Here is a 19441-nt window from a genome sequence, read left to right as displayed (position 1 = left end):
GTGACTTCTTTCTTTATCCTTGGGCAATATTGCTAGAGGCTTGTCATTTTATTAGTTGGTTCTTTGCAAAGAACCAACTTCTGGCATATTGGTTTTCTCTACTGAAGGTCTGCTTTCTGTTTCACTAATTTCTGGTCTTATTTTTAATAATTCTATCCTTCTACTCTACTGGTGTTATTTTGCTATTCTTTTTCTAACTTCTTGTGGTATACGCCTAAACTTAATTTGCAGTCTGCTTATTTCCTTGAGAACTTGTTTGGAGGTTCTAGCAGAGGAGTGCAGCTACTCGTATACCCTTGACTGAAGGTCCTCCTCTATCGGGGATAGTCATCCTCTTCAACCCAGCACGCAGCTTTGGGAGGGACGCACATGGAGCAGTGAGGGAGGAAGGGGAACCCGCCTAGCCAGCCAGATCAACCGAATCAACTCTGGCGATCAGTGTGGTGACAGATGTCACAGCCAGATCGCCCTCACATCCTTATTTCCTACTATATACAGTTCAGGCTATAAAATTGCCCTCTAAGTAATCCCACAAATTTTGATATGTAGTGTTTTCATGATCATTCAGTTCAAAGCATTTTCTAATTTCCATTATTACCCGTCTGTTTTGATCTATGAATTATTTAGAAGTATTTTTCTTAATTACCAAACTGTGATTTTTGGTTATCTTTTTGTTATTGATTTCTAGCTTAGTTGCACCGCAGTCAGAGAATATACTCCATATTGATTCAATCTTGTGAAACGTGTTGATATTTGATTTATGTCCTAGTATACAGTGAGTTTTGGTAAATGTCCTACGTGTGCTTAAAAAGAATGCATATTCTATGGTTGTCAAATGTAATGTTCTGTCCATTCAGTCAAGATTACTAATTGTTTTGCTTAAATCTACGTTCTGATTTTTTTTTGTAAACAGAGGCATGTTAAAATCTCTCACTATGATTGTGGATTTTCTGTTTTTCTTTTTAGTACTTTCATCTTTCGTTTCATACATTTTCAGGATTGTTTTGTAGTTCAGAATATGACCTATCTTAGTGAATATTCCATAGGTGCTTAAAAATATATATATTCTGCTGTTGCTGGATGGAGAGTTCTATTACACGTCAATTTGATGCTGTTGTTGAGTGTCTTTAGTTCTATATCCTTGCTGATTTTCTGTCCAGTAGTTCTGTCCAGCAGCAGTAATTGGCAATTGTGGGGTGTTGAAGTCTCTACCTATAATTGCGAATTTGTCTATTTTGCCTTTCAGCTCTATCAGTTTCCGCTCCATGTATTTTGGGATCCTGTTTTTGGTGTGCACACATTTAATGGGCTTTCAATAAACTTTTAATTTTGTTTATTTTGGTCATAATTTCTATAAATTCTGATAAGTTTTTCATCAAATCTGGTAAGTGACTTTCTATAGTTTCTTTTTTCTTTAGATATAAATGCTACTTTTAAAATCTGTATCATACAATGCCAATTTCAAAGTCTGTACAGGTTATTTCTGTTGTCTGTTTTTTCTGATAGTTCTTAGTTATATTGTTTTCTTTTGTGCCTAGTTATTTTTGAATGTTTTCTGGTGAATGCCCCTGAGCAGTTATTTGTGAAGGATCTCCAGATCTAAGACAGATATTCCAGAGACAGTTCATATTCGCTTTTGTCAGGCACCTAGAGTTATTAAAGCTCATGAATAACCTGAAATCAAATTCCTGGCTTGAGTTTTTTTGGCTAATCCAGGATGGGAGTTTCAAATCTGAGGAAGGACTCATGTGTGGCTACTTCTTCCTAGGGATATTTTATCCTTTCACTTTTCTTCTTTTGCTTGTCTCAGCACTAAGGCACTAAGGCTTCTCAGAAGTTCTCTAGGATTAGGGAGAAAAGGTGAATTAAGATCTAGTTCACCTTACCCCTGAGGGTATAGCTCCCTGTGGGAAGTCAACTCTGAGGCCTCTCAGCTTGGAAGGGATCCAGTCTCTGAATTCTATTCTTCCCCACTTGCATGGCTGCTGATTCAAAGCTTAAGTGAGCAGTTCTGGCAAGTGCTCACAGGGCACCAGTGGCTCTGGTGCTCCCATAGCCTGCTAACCTCTCTGGTTACAGGTGTTTAACTCTCAGTTTTTTAGCTTTAAAAGTGAAGTTTGCTAAAGAGAAGGAGAACAGAAAACCAATACTGCATGTTCTCACTTACAAGTGGAAGCTAATGGTGAGAACTCATGATCACAAAGAAGCGACCAACACATACTGGGGTCTACTTGAGGGTGGATGGTGGAGAGTGAGAGGAGCGGAGAAAACAACTAATGGGCACTAAACTTAATACCTGGGTAAGGAAATAATCTGTGCAAGAAACCCCCTGTGACATAAGTTTATCTACAAAACAAACCTTCACATGTACCCTCGAACCCAAAATAAAAGTTAAAAAAAGGTAAAGTGTGGAAAACGTTCTACCCACCACTTTTTGTTGTTGTAATGGGAAAGTTGATCCTAAGAGTGTGGCCTGCCCCTCTGGAAACTGGAAGCATTTTCCATGCATGGTAATCCTGGCAGGCCCAGGCTCTCCTTCCTGAGGGCTGAGGTACTCCCTCCTTCAAGGGGATGGCAGAACCCAGCTGAGAGCAAGGAGGTCATATTCAGTTTTTGACTCCCACAACTGGCTCTTGAAACTCATTTCAGAGGTAATGCTTGTGAAGGTTAAAGCTTTCATTTAAAAGAGCCAGGCTATATTGAGAGAGAAAAGGTTTATTTAAGTTCCAAAAGTTACTCTTAAAATAATCAAGAACCAGAAAACCCAGGGAATCAGAACGCACAGTTTCACTAAAGTTCACAGAGCAGTAAAAAGAAAAGAATGTGAAAATGAAAACAAAAGGCCCTTCTTGGCCTGAGGATGAGGTGAGGTGGAAGGATGGGCAGAAGGGCAGAGAAGAACCTGATAGACAATGTCTGTGGTGACAGTTTAGACAGGCATTAGGCCTGCTCCCTATATTCTCATAACCTGCAGAGATAAACCTAATTTGTATTGGGGTTTGGGAGGGCATAGTTAAGAGGCCCAGTTAAATCTGGCAATGGTAGAGCAGTGGAGTTTATATTTTGCTTCCCACCTGGAATTCTGGAAGACCACCTTGCATTGCTCTGTGCCAATATGGAACGGCACTGACAGGGTAGAAATGGCATGTGGCATATATGGCAGAGAGGGCTTCAGAACACTCTCCTTCAGCTTTGGCAGGGCATGGCACAGATCCACAGCAATTCTAAGTCTCCTTAAGAGGAATAGTGAAGGAGGCTGAGAATTAGCAGTCAGCAGGTACTTGGGCTACTAGTGGGTAGATACAGGGTATAGGGAGTTCAGTCCAAGGCCAGGGACTATGGCATTGGCAGTACCAGGGGGCACCTAGGCACAGATCCAGACAGCAGGGATATAATGCCTGAGACAAGAAAAGCTGAGGAGGCTTCAATAGTAGAGTGACAGTGGATAGATGCCAGTGCCTAAGATTAAGGACAGATCCCTTGGCTAGAAAGTAGTGAGGGCAGCTGCCCTGTTTTGGAAGCCAGGATGCTAAGCCATCCAGGATGCTAAGCCATCCAGGATGCTTAATGCACTCTTGGGGAGGTAGGCAGGAAAAAATGCACTCGATTAATAACTAACCTGTAAAAGACTAAGCTGAACATTAAAAAGTTCACAACTTCAAGAACCCCTTGAAGTGGCACATTTTTTCACAATTCATGGAATGGTGGCTTAAGATCAAGCTGAATGTTACAGAAAGCAAAGTTAGTGATCTTTCTGCATATCTGAGCTCCATGTTATACACGGGACATACAAGCCACTTCTTTTTCTCTTCCTGTTTAAAAGAAATGGGGGCTAGGAGGACTAACTCCTGTTGGGTGCTGACTTTCTTGAGCAATTTCCATTTAGCCTTCACATTAATTTCTGTTTTATAGAAGAAAATGGTGGAAGGACAGGGCTCTCCCCAGGCAGCTCTGCTGGGCATGTTGGATACCCAGGTGTCACCTGTGATGCTTTAGCTCATCTTGATAGGGCAGGCCCTGCCTTGAGAAATCAATGCTTTTTATAGCACCCAGGAGAGGAGAGTCAATAAAAATAACAATTTGATCTAAAACTCCTTCTTGTCCTCCAAATGGTCATAAGTCCGAGCCTTTTCCCTTCCCCACTGCTCTTGGCCACAATCCCAGTAACCCTCCCAGCCCCTCCCCCACTAGATGCAGATACTTCTCCTGTGACCCTCTGCTGCTCAGACACATCTCCATTACAGCACCTGTATGAACATGATTCATCTGCCTGTGCCTTTCCCATGACACTGAGCACTCCTTAAGGACACGAACTTGTCTTTTCGTTCTGGATAACACAACGAGCACATCAGTTAGAACAAAGATATACTATCCTTACAGATAGAATTCCTTGTTTATCTTCACCCTCTCTGAAAACTAATAAAATGATAAAGGAATAAACAAAGCATGAAATCACAAGAGCAAAGAGAGTGCAAAAGGAGACAATAGTTGGGAAAACGCAAAACATTTTGGACACTGGAGAGCTGATAAAAAACAATAACAAACCAAGCAGAGTCTTCTGCATGCAGGGAAGGCATAAGAGGCAAGCTGCGCAGTAGCAGAGGCCCAGAGTGGCTGAGGAACTGAAGGAGCCAAGAACCTCTCCAGGTGGGGGTGCCAGAGGGCCTGAAAACAGGAGGGCCAGTTGAGAGTTTGTTTGAAGAGTCTTTAGATCCACCCCAGCCTCCAATCGCCTACCTTATCCTCCCATTGTGGCAGAAGGGCAGATATCTGCTTTCTGCCTGGGTTGGACCAGAGAGAACCTTCATTCTCAAATATAGGCACAATTGAGTGTGGGGAAGTAACATCTTTAAGACAGAAAGATTAAGTATGTTTCCCAGAATGTCTCTCTGGGGAACAGACCTACCTAGGAGAAGACACCAACATCTATACACATTTGGGGGGTCTTGAACCTAGGACCTGATCATATAACCGTGCAGCTTTACACTCACATCAAGAGCTTCTAGCCTGCATCTGGGACCTGATCTGCAAACATGAGTGGACAGTCTAGGAAGAGACAAATTTTGGAAAGGTGTTTACCATGAAAGACTAAAACAGCTACCAGGAGCAAAGGAACTTGGAGGATACAAAGGCAATACAGAAATTGTATGTAGGATTTTCAGGAATTATATGCAGGAATTGCATACTACAAAGAAGAAAACACTAGAGGTTTTATCTATGAGGTACACATTGAACTAATAGAAATTTCTGAAAGAGAACAGGAGAACAGAAGAAATCATCAAATAAATAAGACATTCTACTTTCCCAGACTAGAAGGACATATATTTTCAGAATCAATGGTCCTCTGAGAATCAGCATTTGGCATAAAAGAAGATTCACACAATGTCAAAACCTTATAAAATTTTAGACCAGTAGGTTTAAACAGAAGGTCCTAAAAGTTTCAAAAGTTTCAAAAGAGATACCAGAGGTTTAATATACAGAACTTGGAAAGCAGGATAGCATTGGATTTCTCAACAGCAAGTCTTGAATCCAGGAGACAGTGGAGGGAAGTCTTCAAAATGTTAAAGGAAAATAATTTCCAACCTTAATTCTACATTTGGCCAAGCTACCAATCAATTGGAACAGGCGTCAGCAGGCTTTTTCTATTACGGGACAGACAGTAAATAGTTTACGCTTTGCAGGCCACATACAGTTTTTATGGACTACATACAAACTTTGTTGCATAATTTTTGAAGCCATTTAAAAAATGTAAGCAAACCATCCGTAGCTCACAACATAAATGAAAATAGGATATGGGTCAGATTTGGCTTGTGGGCTGTAGTTTACTGCCCTTTGAAGTATGGCATGAAGATGTGTTCATACATGCTAGGTTTCAGAAAATTTACCTCCTCTATACCCTTTTTTCACAAAGATGCTGGAGGATGCATTCCACCACCCAAATAAGAGAGTAAACCCAAAAGCAGAAGAGAAGACATGAAATCCAAGAAACAAGGGTTTTGAATCAGGAAACAGGCAAAGAGAATCCCCAGGGAGACAGTGAAAGGCAATCCCAGGATGACAGTATAGTGGGTACATAGAGCTGGATGTCCAGATAGGACCTGGAGGGCTTTAGGAGGGATATGGGCAGACAAAAAATGGAACAGATAGATCATCTGATTAATTTGTCTGTACTAAGAAGAGTTTTAGAGATCTTTTGGTAAAATTGAGACTGAATTAATGATAGGCATAAGGAACTAAGGCAACAAATAAATGAACAATTATTAACCCTAGGAAAAAACCCAAAGTTTATGAGAGGCAATGGAATCATAGTGCACTGCATGGTTTTGTTGACACTATTTACATAGACATAAATGTGAACAATAATATGAATTGAACCCAAAGTTATGAGCTAATCAATTTGGGAGCATGTGGTGGAGGCGAGGTGTGAATGGGAGGGTGAAGGTGTGAGAGAGTGAAATCTTCATTTTTCCTGAAGGAAGCCAAGATATATTATCTAAATCTGAAAAAAGCAAGATACAACAGTATAAGCTTATTATTTAGAAATGGGGAGTCAAGTACCAGAGAAAACATCTGAAAGAGGCATAAGTGATTGTTCTGGGAACCAGGAATTAGAAATGAGGATGGAACAAATAACACTGTAAGCCTTAGAATAACAACTTTTATTATCTAACAAATTTATAAATATGATATATAAAATAAGCTTAAAAATTAATGCACACTGTAGAAATATTACAGTCTACTGAAAAGTGTGAAGGATAAAAAGTAAAACATATGTAAGAGGTTAATATGGTTTATATTATATTCATTTTGCATTTTTTTGTATATTTTTCTTCAAATAATGTAAATGCATTTTTATATCTTCTTTATTTAGATTATATGATATGTGTTCTTCTTGGTCATTAGCACTCTTGAAAACATCACTTTTAGGGCAACCCCCTTTGGGTCCCCTCCCTTTATATGGGAGCTCTGTTTTCATTCTGTTAATGTTGCAACTGCACTCTTCTGGTCCGTGTTTGTTACAGCTGGAGCTGAGCTTTCGCTTGCTGTCCACCACTGCTGTTTGCTGCTGTTGCAGATCGTTGCTGACTTCCATCCCTCCAGATCCGGCAGAGTGTCTGCTGTGCTCCTGATCCAGTGAGGCGCCCACTGCGGCTCTTGATTGGGCTAAAGGCTTGCCATTGTTTCCACACGGCTAAGTGCCCGGGTTTGTCCTAATTGAGCTGAACACTAATCAAGCTGAGTCACTGGGTTCCATGGTTCTCTTCTGTGACCCATGGCTTCTAATAGAGCTATAACACTCACCGCATGGCCCAAGATTCCATTCCTTGGAATCTGTGAGGCCAAGAACCCCAGGTCAGAGACCACAAGGCTTGCAACAATCTTGGAAGTGGCCCGCTGCCATTTTGGAAGCGGCCCACCACCATCTTGGGAGCTTGGGGAGCAAGGACCCCCTGGTAACATTTTGGCAACCCAGATGGGACCTCCAAAGCGGTGAGTAATATGGGACCACTTTTGCTTGCTATTCTGTCCTATTCTTCCTCAGAACTGGAGGAAAATACCAGGCATCTGTCGGCCAGTTAAAAACGATTTGCGTGGCTGCAGGACTTAAGACTCAGGTGTGAGGCTATCTGGGGAAGGGCTTTCTAACAACCCTCAACCCTTCTGGGCTGGGGACGTTGGTCTGCCTGGAGCTAGCTTCCACTTTCAATTTTCTTGGGGAAGCTGAGGGCCGACTAGAGGCAGAAAGCTGTTGTCCCGAACTCCTGGCAGTAGCTGGTAGAGATCATGGTGCAGCCAGAAGTCTCTACTCAACAGTCACCCATGCGTGCGCCCCTACCTTTCCTTCCGACCCATACCTCCTGGGTCCTGACTGTGACTTTCTTGAGAGTGTAGCCCCAAAATTCTCCTTACCTCTGAATCTGCTTCCTCTGATCCCTGCCTCCTAGGTACTAAAGGTTCAGACTTTCATTTCCTCTAGCAAGTTGTATCTCCAAAGGGATCTAAGGAAGCTCTAAGCTGAGTCCTTAGGCATCTAGGCTATAAACCCAGGGAGTCTTGTCCCTGATGTCCCTCCCAATTTAGACACACAACTCTCGACATGGGCAGTTATGTGGGACCCATTCCCCACCACCCTTGCCAGAGCCCTAAGTTTGTGGCTAAGAGGAGGAGAGACAGAGACATGGAAGAGAGAGAGAGAGAGAAAGAGAGAGAGAGAGACACATGGAAGAGAGAGAGACAGAGGAAAGAGAGAGAGATGGAGGAGAGAGAGAGAGAGGAGAGGCAGAGAGAGATGGAGGAGAGGGACAAAGGAGAGAGAGAGAGACAGAGGGAGTCAAAGAGTAAAAGAAAGAGAAAGATAAAAATAGTAAAAAAACAAAAAACAAAAAAACAAAAAACACAAAAAAAACCCCGTGTGCCCTATTCCTCTAAAAGCAAGGGTAAATTTAATACCTATAATTGATAATTGAAGGTCTTCTCCATGATCCTATAATACTCCAATACTACCTTGTTGTCACTGTAAGCAAGGGCATAGCCCAAAAACACTGAGACCACTGACAACCCATAGCTTTCCTATCAAAAATCCTTAACCCAGTAACCCATTCAATCTGTAGCAGCATTCAATCTGTAGCGGCAACTGCTTTGCTAACAGAAGAAAGTAGAAAAGTAACTTTTGGAGGAAACCTCATTGTTAGCACACCTCACCAGTTCAGAATTATTCTAAGTCAAAAAAGCAAAAAGGTAGCTTACTAACTCAAAAATCTTAAAATATGGGGCTATTCTGTTAAAAAAAAAAAAAAAAGATAATTTAACACCAACCACTGGTAATTCCCTTAACCCAACAGATTTCCTAACAGGGGATTTAAATCTTAATTACCATATAAGGGTCCGACCAGACCTAAGAGGAACTCCCTTCAGGACAGGAGATAGATGGTTCCTCCCAGGTGATTGAGGAAAAAACCACAACGGGTATTCAGTAATTGATACAGACTCTTGTGGAAGCAGACTTAGAAAAATTGCCTAATGATTGATCTCCTCAAACGTGCAAGCCGTTTGCACTCAGCCAAGCCTTAATGTACTTACAGAATCAAAAGACTATCTCAATCCTGACTCAAAAGGTTACCTACACCCTCTCTGAAATGAATTTGCATAAGAACTGCTTTTATGGGAATGCATCTTGATGGGGCAGCTGGGTTGTTATGAAATACTCAGGAACCCAGCCCAGCTCTAGGACTCACCCCTGAGCATAAAGGCAATATTGGGAACACTGGTAGAGGACCACTAGAATCCAGCAGCCTGGACCCCTTTCTTTGTGGTCAAGAAAGGCGGGAAAACAGGTGCAGGACTGCTACATCGGTGAGCGTAACTAACCCGATAAGCAAGCAGAAGTCCATGGGTGGTTATGCACCCTCGAAAAGAACTCACTTCTGAGCACAAAGGCAATGTTGGGCACACTGGTAAAGGACCACAAGAACCCAGCAGCCCAGGCCCCTTTCTTTGTGGTCAAGAAAAGGCGGGAAAAGGGGTGCAGGACTGCTACACCGGTGAGAGTAACTAATCCAATAAGCAGAGGTCCATGGGTGGTTACACACCCTGGAAAGGAATAAGCATTAGGACCATAGAGGATGCTCTAGGACTAATGCTCAGTGGAAAATGACTAGGGGTGCTGGCATCCCTGTGTTCTTTTTTCAGATGGGAAATGTTCCCCCCAAGGCAAAAACACCCCTAAGATGTATTCTGGAGAACTGGGACCAATTTGACCCTCAGACGCTAAGAAAGAAATGACTTATATTCTTCTGCAGTACCACCTGGCCATGATATCCTCTTCAAGGGGGAGAAACCTGGTCTTCTGAGGGAAGTATAAATTATAACACCATCTTGCAACTAGACCTCCTTTGTAGAAAAGAAGGCAAATGGAGTGAAGTGGCATATGTACAAACTTTCTTTTCATTAAGAGACAACTCGCAATTATGTAAAAAGTGTGATTTATGCCCTACAGGAAGCCCTCAGAGTCTACCTCCCTACCCCAGCATTCCCCCGACTCCTTCCCCAACTAATAAGGATCCCCCTTCAACCCAAACGATCCAAAAGGAGAGAGACAAAGGGGTAAACAATGAACCAAAGAGTGTCAATATTCCCCAATTATGCCCCCTCCAAGCAGTGAGAGGAGGAGAATTCGGCCCAGCTAGAGTGCATGTACCTTTTTCCCTCTCAGACTTCAAGCAAATTAAAATAGACCTAGGTAAATTCTTAGATAACCCTGACGGCTATATTGATGTTTTACAAGGGTTAGGACAATCCTTTGATCTGACATGGAGAGATATAATGTTACTGCTAGATCAGACACTAACCCCAAATGAGAGAAGTGCCACCATAACTGCAGCCCAAGAGTTTGGCGATCTCTGGTAGCTGTCAGGTCAATGATAGGATGACAACAGAGGAAAGAGAAAGATTCCCCACAGGCCAGCAGGCAGTGTAGACCCTCACTGGGACACAGAATCAGAACATGGAGATTGGTGCCGCAGACACTTGCTAACAACCTGCGTGCTAGAGGACTAAGGAAAACTAAGAAGAAGCCTATGAATTATCCAATGACGTCCACTATAACACAGGGAAAGGAAGAAAATCCTACTGCCTTTCTAGAGAGACTAAGGGAGGCATTGAAGAAGCATACCTCCCTGTCACCTGACTCTATTGAAGGCCAACTAATCTTAAAGGATAAGTTTATCACTCAGTCAGCTGCAGACATTAGGAAAAAACTTCAAGAGTCCACCTTAGGCCCAGAGCAAAACTTAGAAACCCTATTGAACTTGGCAATCTCGGTTTTTTATAATAGAGATCAGGAGGAGCAGGCGGAACGGGACAAACAGGATTAAAAAAAGGCCACCGCTTTAGTCATGGCCCTCAGCCAAGCAGAATCTGGAGGCTCTGGAAAAGGGAAAAGCTGGGCAAATCAAATGCCTAATAGGCCTTGCTTCCAGTGCGGTCTACAAGGACACTCTAAAAAGACTGTCCAAATAGAAGTAAGCCACCCCCTCGTCCTTGCCCCTTATGTCAAGGGAATCACTGGAAGGCCTTCCAGTGATTCTGCCCCAAGGGATGAAAGTCCTCTGAGTCAGAAGCCATTATCCAGATAATCCGGCAGCAGGACTGAGGGTGCCCGGGGCAAGCGCCAGCCCATGCCATCACCCTCACAGAGCCCCGGGTATGCTTGACCATTGAAGGCCAGGAAGTTAACTGTCTCCTGGACACTGGCATGGCCTTCTCAGTCTTACTCTCCTGTCCCGGACAACTGTCCTCCAGATCTGTCACTATCCGAGGGGTCCTAGGACAGCCAGTCACTAGATACTTCTCGCAGTCACTAAGCTGTGACTGGGGAACTTTACTCTTTTCACATGCTTTTCTAATTACTCCTGAAAGCCCCACTCCCTTGTTAGGGAGAGACATTCTAGCAAAAGCAGGGGCCATTGTACACCTGAACATAGGGGAAGGAACACCCGTTTGTTGTCCCCTGCTTGAGGAAGGAATTAATCCTGAAGTCTGGGCAACAGAAGGACAATATGGACGAGCAAAGAATGCCCGTCCTGTTCAAGTTAAACTAAAGGTTTCTGCCTCCTTTCCCTACCAAAGGCAGTACTCCCTTAGGCCCAACAAGGACTCCAAAAGAGTGTTAAGGACCTAAAAGCCCAAGACCTAGTAAAACCATGCAACAGCCCCTGCAATACTCCAATTTTAGGAGTACAGAAACCCGACAGACAGTGGAGGTTAGTGCAAGATCTCAGCATTATCAATGAGGCCGTTGTCCCTCTATACCCACTTGTACCTAACCCTTATACTCTGCTTTCCCAAATACCAGAGGAAGCAGAGTGGTTTACAGTCCTGGACCTTAAGGATGCCTTTTTCTGTATCCCTCTACACCCTGACTCTCAATTCTTGTTTGCCTTTGAAGATCCTTCAAACCCAACGTCTCAACTCACCTGGATTGTTTTATCCCAAGGGTTCAGGGATAGCCCCCATCTATTTGGCCAGGCATTAGACCAAGTATGAGACTCAAGCCAATTCTCATACCTGGACACTCTTGTCCTTTGGTACGTGGATGATTTACTTTTAGCTACCCGTTCAGAAACCTTATGCCATCAAGCCACCCAAGCGCTCTTAAATTTCCTCGCTACCTATGGCTACAAGGTTTCCAAACCGAAGGCTCAGCTCTGCTCACAGCAGGTTAAATACTTAGGGCTAAAATTATCCAAAGGCACCAGGGCCCTCAGTGAGGAATGTATCCAGCCTATACTGGCTTATCCTCATCCCCAAACCCTAAAGCAACTAAGAGCGTTCCTTAGCATAACAGGCTTCTGCCGAATATGGATTCCCACGTACAGCGAAATAGACCATTATATATACTAATTAAGGAAACTCAGAAAGCCAATATCCATTTACTAAGATGGACACCTGAAGCAGAAGTGGCTTTCCAGGCCCTAAAGAAGACCCTAACTCAAGCCCCAGTGTTAAGCTTGCCAACGGGGCAAGACTTTTCTTTATATGTCATAGAAAAAACAGGAATAGCTCTAGGAGTCCTTACACAGGTCCAAGGGATGAGCTTGCAACCCGTGGCATACCTGAGTAAGTAAACTGATGTAGTGGCAAAGGGTTGGCCTCATTGTTTACAGGTAGTAGTGGCAGTAGCAGTCTTGGTATCTGAAGCAGCTAAAATAATACAAGGAAGAGATCTTACAGTGTGGACATCTCATGATGTGAATGGCATACTCACTGCTAAAGGAGACTTGTGGCTGTCAGACAACCATTTACTTAAATATCAGGCTCTATTACTTGAAGGGCCAGTGATGCAACTGTGCACTTGTGCAACTCTTAATGCAGCCACATTCCTTCCAGACAACGAAGAAAAGGCAGAACATAACTGTCAACAAGTCATTGCTCAAACCTACGCCACTCGAGGGGACCTTCTAGAGGTTCCCCTGACTGTTCCTGACCTCAACTTGTATACTGATGGAAGTTCCTTTGTAGAAAAATGACTTCAAAAAGCGGGGTATGCAATGGTCAGTGATAATGGAATACTTGAAAGTAATCCCATCACTCCAGGACCTAGTGCTCAGCTGGCAGAACTAGCAGCCCTCACTCGGACACTAGAATTAGGAGAAGGAAAAAGGGTAAATATATACAGACTCTAAGTCTGCTTACCTAGTCCTCCATGCCCAAGCAGCAATATGGAGAGAAAGGGAATTCCTAACTTCTGAGGGAACACCTATCAAACATGAGGAAGCCATTAGGAGATTATTATTGGCTGTACAGAAACCTGAAGAGGTGACAGTCTTCCACTACTGGGGTCATCAAAAAGAAAAAAAAAGAAAAATAAAAGAGAACCACGAAGTGAATATTTAAGCCAAAAGAGCCGCAAGGTGGGACCCTCCATTAGAAATGCTTATAGAAGGACCCCCAGTATGGGGTAATCCCCTCCAGGAAACCAAGCCCCAGTACTCAACAGAAAAAGTAGAATGGAAAACCTCACGAGGACATAGTTTCCTCCCCTCAGGATGGCTAACCACTGAAAAAGGGAAAATACTTTTGCCTACAGCTAACCAATGGAAATTACTTAAAACCCTTCACCAAACCTTTCACTTAGGCACTGATAGCACCCATCAGACGGCCAAGTCATTATTTACAGGACCAGGCCTTTTCAAAACTATCAAGCAGACAGTCAGGGCCTGTGAAGTGTGCCAAAGATATAATCCCCTGCACTGCAGGCCATACCTTTCAATCCCTATATCTTTAACCTCCTTGTTAAGTTTGTCTCTTCCAGAATCAAAGCTATAAAACTACAAATGGTTCTTCAAATGGAGCCCCAAATGCAGTCCATGACTAAGATCTACTGCAGACCCCTGGACCGGCCTGCTAGCCCAGCTCCCAAGTTAATGACATCGAAGGCACCCCTCCTGAGGAAGTCTCAATTGCACAACCCCTACTACGCCCCAATACAGCAGGAAGCAGTTAGAGCGGTCATTGGCCAACCTCCCCAACAGCACTTAGGTTTTCCTGTTGAGAGGGGCCACTGAGAGACAGGACTAGCTGGATTTCCTAGGCTGACTAAGAATCCCTAAGCCTAGCTGGGAAGGTGACTGCATCCACCTTTAAACACGGGGCTTGGAACTTAGCTCACACCCGACCAATCAGAGAGCTCACTAAAATGCTAACTAGGCAAAAACAGGAGGTAAAGAAATAGCCAATCATCTATCTCCTGAGAGCACAGTGGGAGGGACAATGATCGGGATATAAACCCAGGCATTTGAGCCAGCAACAGCAACCCCCTTTGGGTCCCCTCCCTTTGGATGGGAGCTCTGTTTTCACTCTATTAAATCTTGCAACTGAAACAAAACAAAACAAAACAAAAAAACCCCATCACTTTTAATAGGTACATAATGATACAGACTAAAAATATATTTAAAAAATTTGTGTTAGAATCCAAATATGACTATCTTTGTAGATCTTGGTTCCAGGTCTTGGATAGTTTTTCAAGATAAATTATCAGAAAGAAAATTATTGACTTGAAAATTTTTGGGGTGTTTTGCTTTATCTTGCTAAACTGCTTTTCAGAAATTCTGAACAAGAAGAGAAAGTCACCAGTGGGTATGAAACATGCCATCTCATTGCATCAGGCCATACTGGGACTGTTCATTTAAAAACACCCTTGCCAGTCTGTAGGAATATTTTGTGGTTTACAATTTGCATTTAAAATTACTGATGTGATTTTAAATTTCTTATTAGACATTTCTATTTCTCTTTTTATGAACTGCCTGCTCACATTCATTGATCATCTATCTATTGACACATATGAACTATTTTAATAAGTATAGTCATCCCTTGGTATCCACAGGGGATTGGTTCTAGGATCTCCCATGGATACCAAAATTCACAGATGCTTAATGCCTTTATATAAAATGGTGTAATATTTGCATATAACCTACACACATCCTTCTGTATACTTCATCTCTAGATTACTTATAATATCTTTAATACAATGTAAATGCTATGTGAATAGTTGTTATACTGTATTGTTTAGAGAATAATGACAGTGTTTTTCCCCCTCATTTTCTTTTATCTGTGGTTGGCTGAATCTGGGGATGCAGAACCCATGAATATGGAGGGTTGACTATATATTAAATATTTGCCTGTTGGGTCTTTTGGCAATCATATAGAGAGGACTCTTCCAACTCATGATTTCCCTTTCACTCAACTCAAGTCTGGCTGCTGGGAATTAGGCCCAGGTCTTAGAATGACTATGTTTCCCCGCTCCCTGTGAAGTAAAGCCTCAGGTCTTCAACTCAGGGATCATTTCTTCTGTCATTTTCTGGGTTGTTATTGCACCTTTGCTCTATTGTCTCGCATCAATTCTGTATGTCTCATCTCATAATTATCATCCCTTATCTTTTTCCTGAGTTCTGGGACTGGTGTTCTAATTTTCTATTTAGTGCCAGAAATAGCCTTCCTGCTGCCCTCCCTGAGCACTCATTGGGCAATGGGGTTTTCATTCCCGAAGCATTTCATTGTCCACAGACTACACCTTTTTCGTGACAGGCTGTTCTTTTGCATTATCACATTGTTCTGTTGAGTCTCATGGAGAACCAGAAATTTAAAAATTTTATATTCTTAAATGGAGAGCCACTTGCCCTGAATCTGCCACCTGGTCCCTACTTTAGAACTGCAGTCCCTTCTCATATGACCTATAGTTTTTCTCTGACGAGTCAGCCTTTTCCAGAAAGGTCTATCTGTCCCTGATAGGCTGCTGGGTGGCCCTGTCAGAGCCTCGGTAGGTCCTGTTTAATTATTTCGCTCACAGTAAAAGGATAAAGGCAACATCTAGGCCTACCGTAATTTTTTTCTCTGCCCCCAGAAATATACTGCCTGTGTAGTTCCAGGAGGTAGCTGCAGGTCAAAGGAAACAGCCATTGACAGGGAATTCTCCACATTTAGGTTTTATGTTTAGTATTTCACTGAGTGAAATATATGCAGTAGGAAATCAAACTGCCTTTTTTTCCCTTCCAAATACTTAATTGTTTTCCGTTACTAAATAATCTCCTCCCGACTCCCACTTAGGTTTTGTTTTTACCTTATGTTACCTTTTTCTATAGAGTCATGTTCCATTATGCTGTCTGGAGTCAGTATCACACTTATTTAATCACTTTCAAAAACAATTACCTTTTGATATCTCTGAAAGCTTTCTGAGCACCTGGTTAGTCTTCTGGGAGAACCTCTGGATACTTTCTCAGGTTAACAAATAAAGAAAAATATCCACCTATTGGCATTTTCACCGGAAAGCCAATCAATAAATGGCTGTTTTCGTGAGGAGCTGGCCATGTTTCCACTTAGACCAGCCTCAGAGCAGGCTGAGCTGCTGCCTGCTGCCCTTGGTGCCCTTCATGTATGTGGTTCAGGTTAGTCCTGGTGACAAATGTCCTTGGCTTTTCATCTTGTGAATGGGATCTTTGTTCCATTATATTTTTGCCATGTATATAGATATATATTTTCATTACATTGCATTACAACCATTATATAGGAAATCCCATACTTTGATTGGTTTATTTTGAATCTGGGCTATCTTACTGAACTTATTAGTTCTAACAGTTTTTCAAATGCTTCTCCTGGACTTTCTAAGGACACAGTAACACCACCTGCAAATAATGAAAAATGAATCTCCTTTCTACAACTATATTTCTTAGTTTTGATACCATTGGAAAATAATGGTGGTGAGTAGGCATTCTTTTCTATTTCCTCGTTTCTGCGGGGATGCTTTTGAAGTGTTATGCCATTATGCATCATGCCAGGGAAGGATCCTTACAGTTCTAATTTACTAAGAGCATAAAAAAAATCCCCAAGTAGGTGTTGGATTTTATTGAATGACTTAAGTGTGCATTGAGATGATGATTTAAGTTTCATAAAAATATATTGTCTTAGTAATGTGGTATATTAATAGATATCTTTATGGTATATTGTCCTTGAATACCTAGGATAAATGCTACCTGGTCTTGTTGAATTATTCTTTTATTAGCAATTTGATAACCCTACTACTTTATATGGGTATTTTGCACCTAAGATTATATTGTTAAACACTAGCTGTAATGCCACAATATCCTTATCCAATTTTCTTTGTGCTAGAAAATGGCTATGGTAGATTGAATTATTGCTCCCAATTCCTCACTCTGCCATTATAGTATTATACACCCACATTTCTGCCACAGCCTCACAAAGGCCAGAATGTATTTCCCTGCCCCTTGACTTTGGAATTGGCTATGAGACTTGCTTTGACCAATGGGATAGTAGCAGATGGGACATAAATAGAAACTTAAAGCTTGCTTGCTTGGTGGGGCTTGCAATCCTTTGCCTGTGCCATCTACATGAGAAGAATACATAAGGCAGCCACTGCCCCTCCTAACTCTCCTAAACCTCAGAATAGGAGAGGAGGAACACATCTGTCTCAGCTGACTCAAGATCTGTGGTCAATAAATAAACTGCTTATTCTTGTATGCCATTGATAATTTGTAGTTTTTATGCAGCTGAAGCTGACCAATATAATGTCTTATCTGAAAACAAACAAAAAAGTGTGCGGATACTATTTTAAGACTTAAATAGTTAGATAACAGACGAACAGCTCATGGCACTTAGCTTGTGACTGGCAATCATCACTCCCTCCATTCTCTGGTCTGTTAGGCTCGCTAGAGGAGAGAATTGTGACAGACAGTCTTTTCAAAACATGGCCACAGGATCATCTCCTGGTTTCTATGCTCTTCTAGAACCTGGCCACTCTTCCATTGAGAGGTGAAGTCTGTGTCCCTCCTGGGGGACTGGGGTAGGCATTTGTGACTGCTTTACTCAATGGCAGAAGTGATACTGTGTGACTTCTGAGGCTAGGTCATAAAAATGCCATGCACTTACATCTTATGGTCTTGGGACACTTGGTTTTAGAACCCAGCTGCCATGAATGGGTTCTAAAAAACGCCCAAACTATCCTACTCAGAAAGACCCCACAGAGTGGTCACATGCATGTGTTGTGGTCAATGTCCAACACACAGCACCAACTGCCAGACACATGAGTGAAGAGTCCCTGATGACTGTAGCCTCCAGCGTCCACTCAGTCACAGTCTTCAAGTCTTCTCAGCTGAGACCCCAGGTATCATGGAGCAGGGACAAGCCACCCAATTGTGCTCTGGTCAAATTCCTGACCCACTGAGTCTATGAGCATAACAGAATGGTCAGTTTACACCAGTAAGTTTGGGGTGGTTTGTTATATTTGATAACTGGAACAGGAATGGAGATTCAAAAAGGTTATATGATTTTTCCCATGGTTATACTACCTGAAAATGGTAGGATTGAGATTCAAACCCAGGTTTGCCCGTATTTTTTTTTTTCTGTTGCACTGTACTGATGATGGACAGTGAATCATCAGTTGGAGAGGCAGTGGCTGAGCCAGGCAGGGCTGAGAAGGGTACCACTAAGTAGCTCCACCTCCATCTATGTGTAGCCCCAAACCAGGTCACTCTGAGGTGTGATGGAAAAACTGCCCCCTCTAGAGCTGACCATCCCCCTCAGCAAGACTGGGCCTCAGTAAAATGTTATTGCTGCTTAAAATGCTAGCAGCCTCACAAACCGTGAAGCAAAGACTTAATAGCATTCCAAACTGTAAAGACTTCATTATTTCCACAGAGAACGGCTTCGCACATTTATCACCATTTTATTAAGAATTACCATACATATTTAAAACAAAACTACATGTGTCCAAACAATTGAGAAAAGCATTAGGTAATGCTCAGACGTGGCTGCCCTGTAGCACAGACTGGTTACTAATTTGCCTTTCCCTTTTGCAGACTTCAGCTCTGGGGCTTTTGCTGGGAGAAGCTTGCTGTTTCTATGGGCACAAGCACAGTCTGGCCCCTACCACCTCATGCACACTTTTCCCCATTTTCTTCTTCCCTTGGTTGTGTTGGCTGAAGTGCACCCTGGGAAGCAAAGGCCTTGAAAGACAAAAATCTAAGAGATCAGGAGCAACTGTCCCAAGTAGTGTTAAGAATCAAGTAACAAAGAGCTGAGGGTAATATAGCATGTTAAGAAAACACATAAAAAGGAACAGAATCTCAACTAAAAGGTTATGCATGCTTTTACAAACAGACTACTATGATTAAACCTCACCTCTAAGTGAAGCTTGGAAAATATGATCTGGCTGTGGCCACTGAAACTTTGAGGCCATTTTAGCACCATTTTCTTTATTTTCCTCGTCAGTCTTCAAGTTTATGTAATGTTTTGCATCTTTTTTGTTTCTCCAGAGAGCTCTTCACCTGTGTGATCCAAATGAATTTGAGACCACCTATTTATTGCTCCACCCTGTGTCCTGCTGGCCAGAAGTGCCCATCAATTTCAAAGGCCTCTGTGTGGCTGGATT

General features: G+C 42.4%; 1 protein-coding gene across 6 annotated transcripts in view; it reads right to left on the bottom strand.

Moving 5' to 3' along the window:
- NMNAT3 (nicotinamide nucleotide adenylyltransferase 3) overlaps nt 1–19441 on the bottom strand; it is a 110072-nt gene that overhangs the window by 14746 nt on the left and 75885 nt on the right. The window contains exon 1 of one of the 6 annotated variants that reach the window (XM_021934811.2): nt 2429–4103. The exons of the other annotated variants lie outside the window; for them this stretch is intronic. Within the exon in view, the coding sequence (XP_021790503.1) occupies nt 2429–2498 (70 nt within the window). The 5' untranslated portion in view covers nt 2499–4103. Of the gene's footprint in view, nt 1–2428; nt 4104–19441 lie in introns of those variants that run through there. 6 annotated transcript variants of the gene reach the window in all.

This window comes from Papio anubis, chromosome 2, assembly GCF_008728515.1.
Source record: "Papio anubis isolate 15944 chromosome 2, Panubis1.0, whole genome shotgun sequence".
NCBI lineage: Eukaryota > Metazoa > Chordata > Mammalia > Primates > Cercopithecidae > Papio > Papio anubis.
The sequence above is the reverse complement of the archived record's forward strand: the minus strand, read 5'-3'. Positions and strand labels throughout refer to the sequence as shown.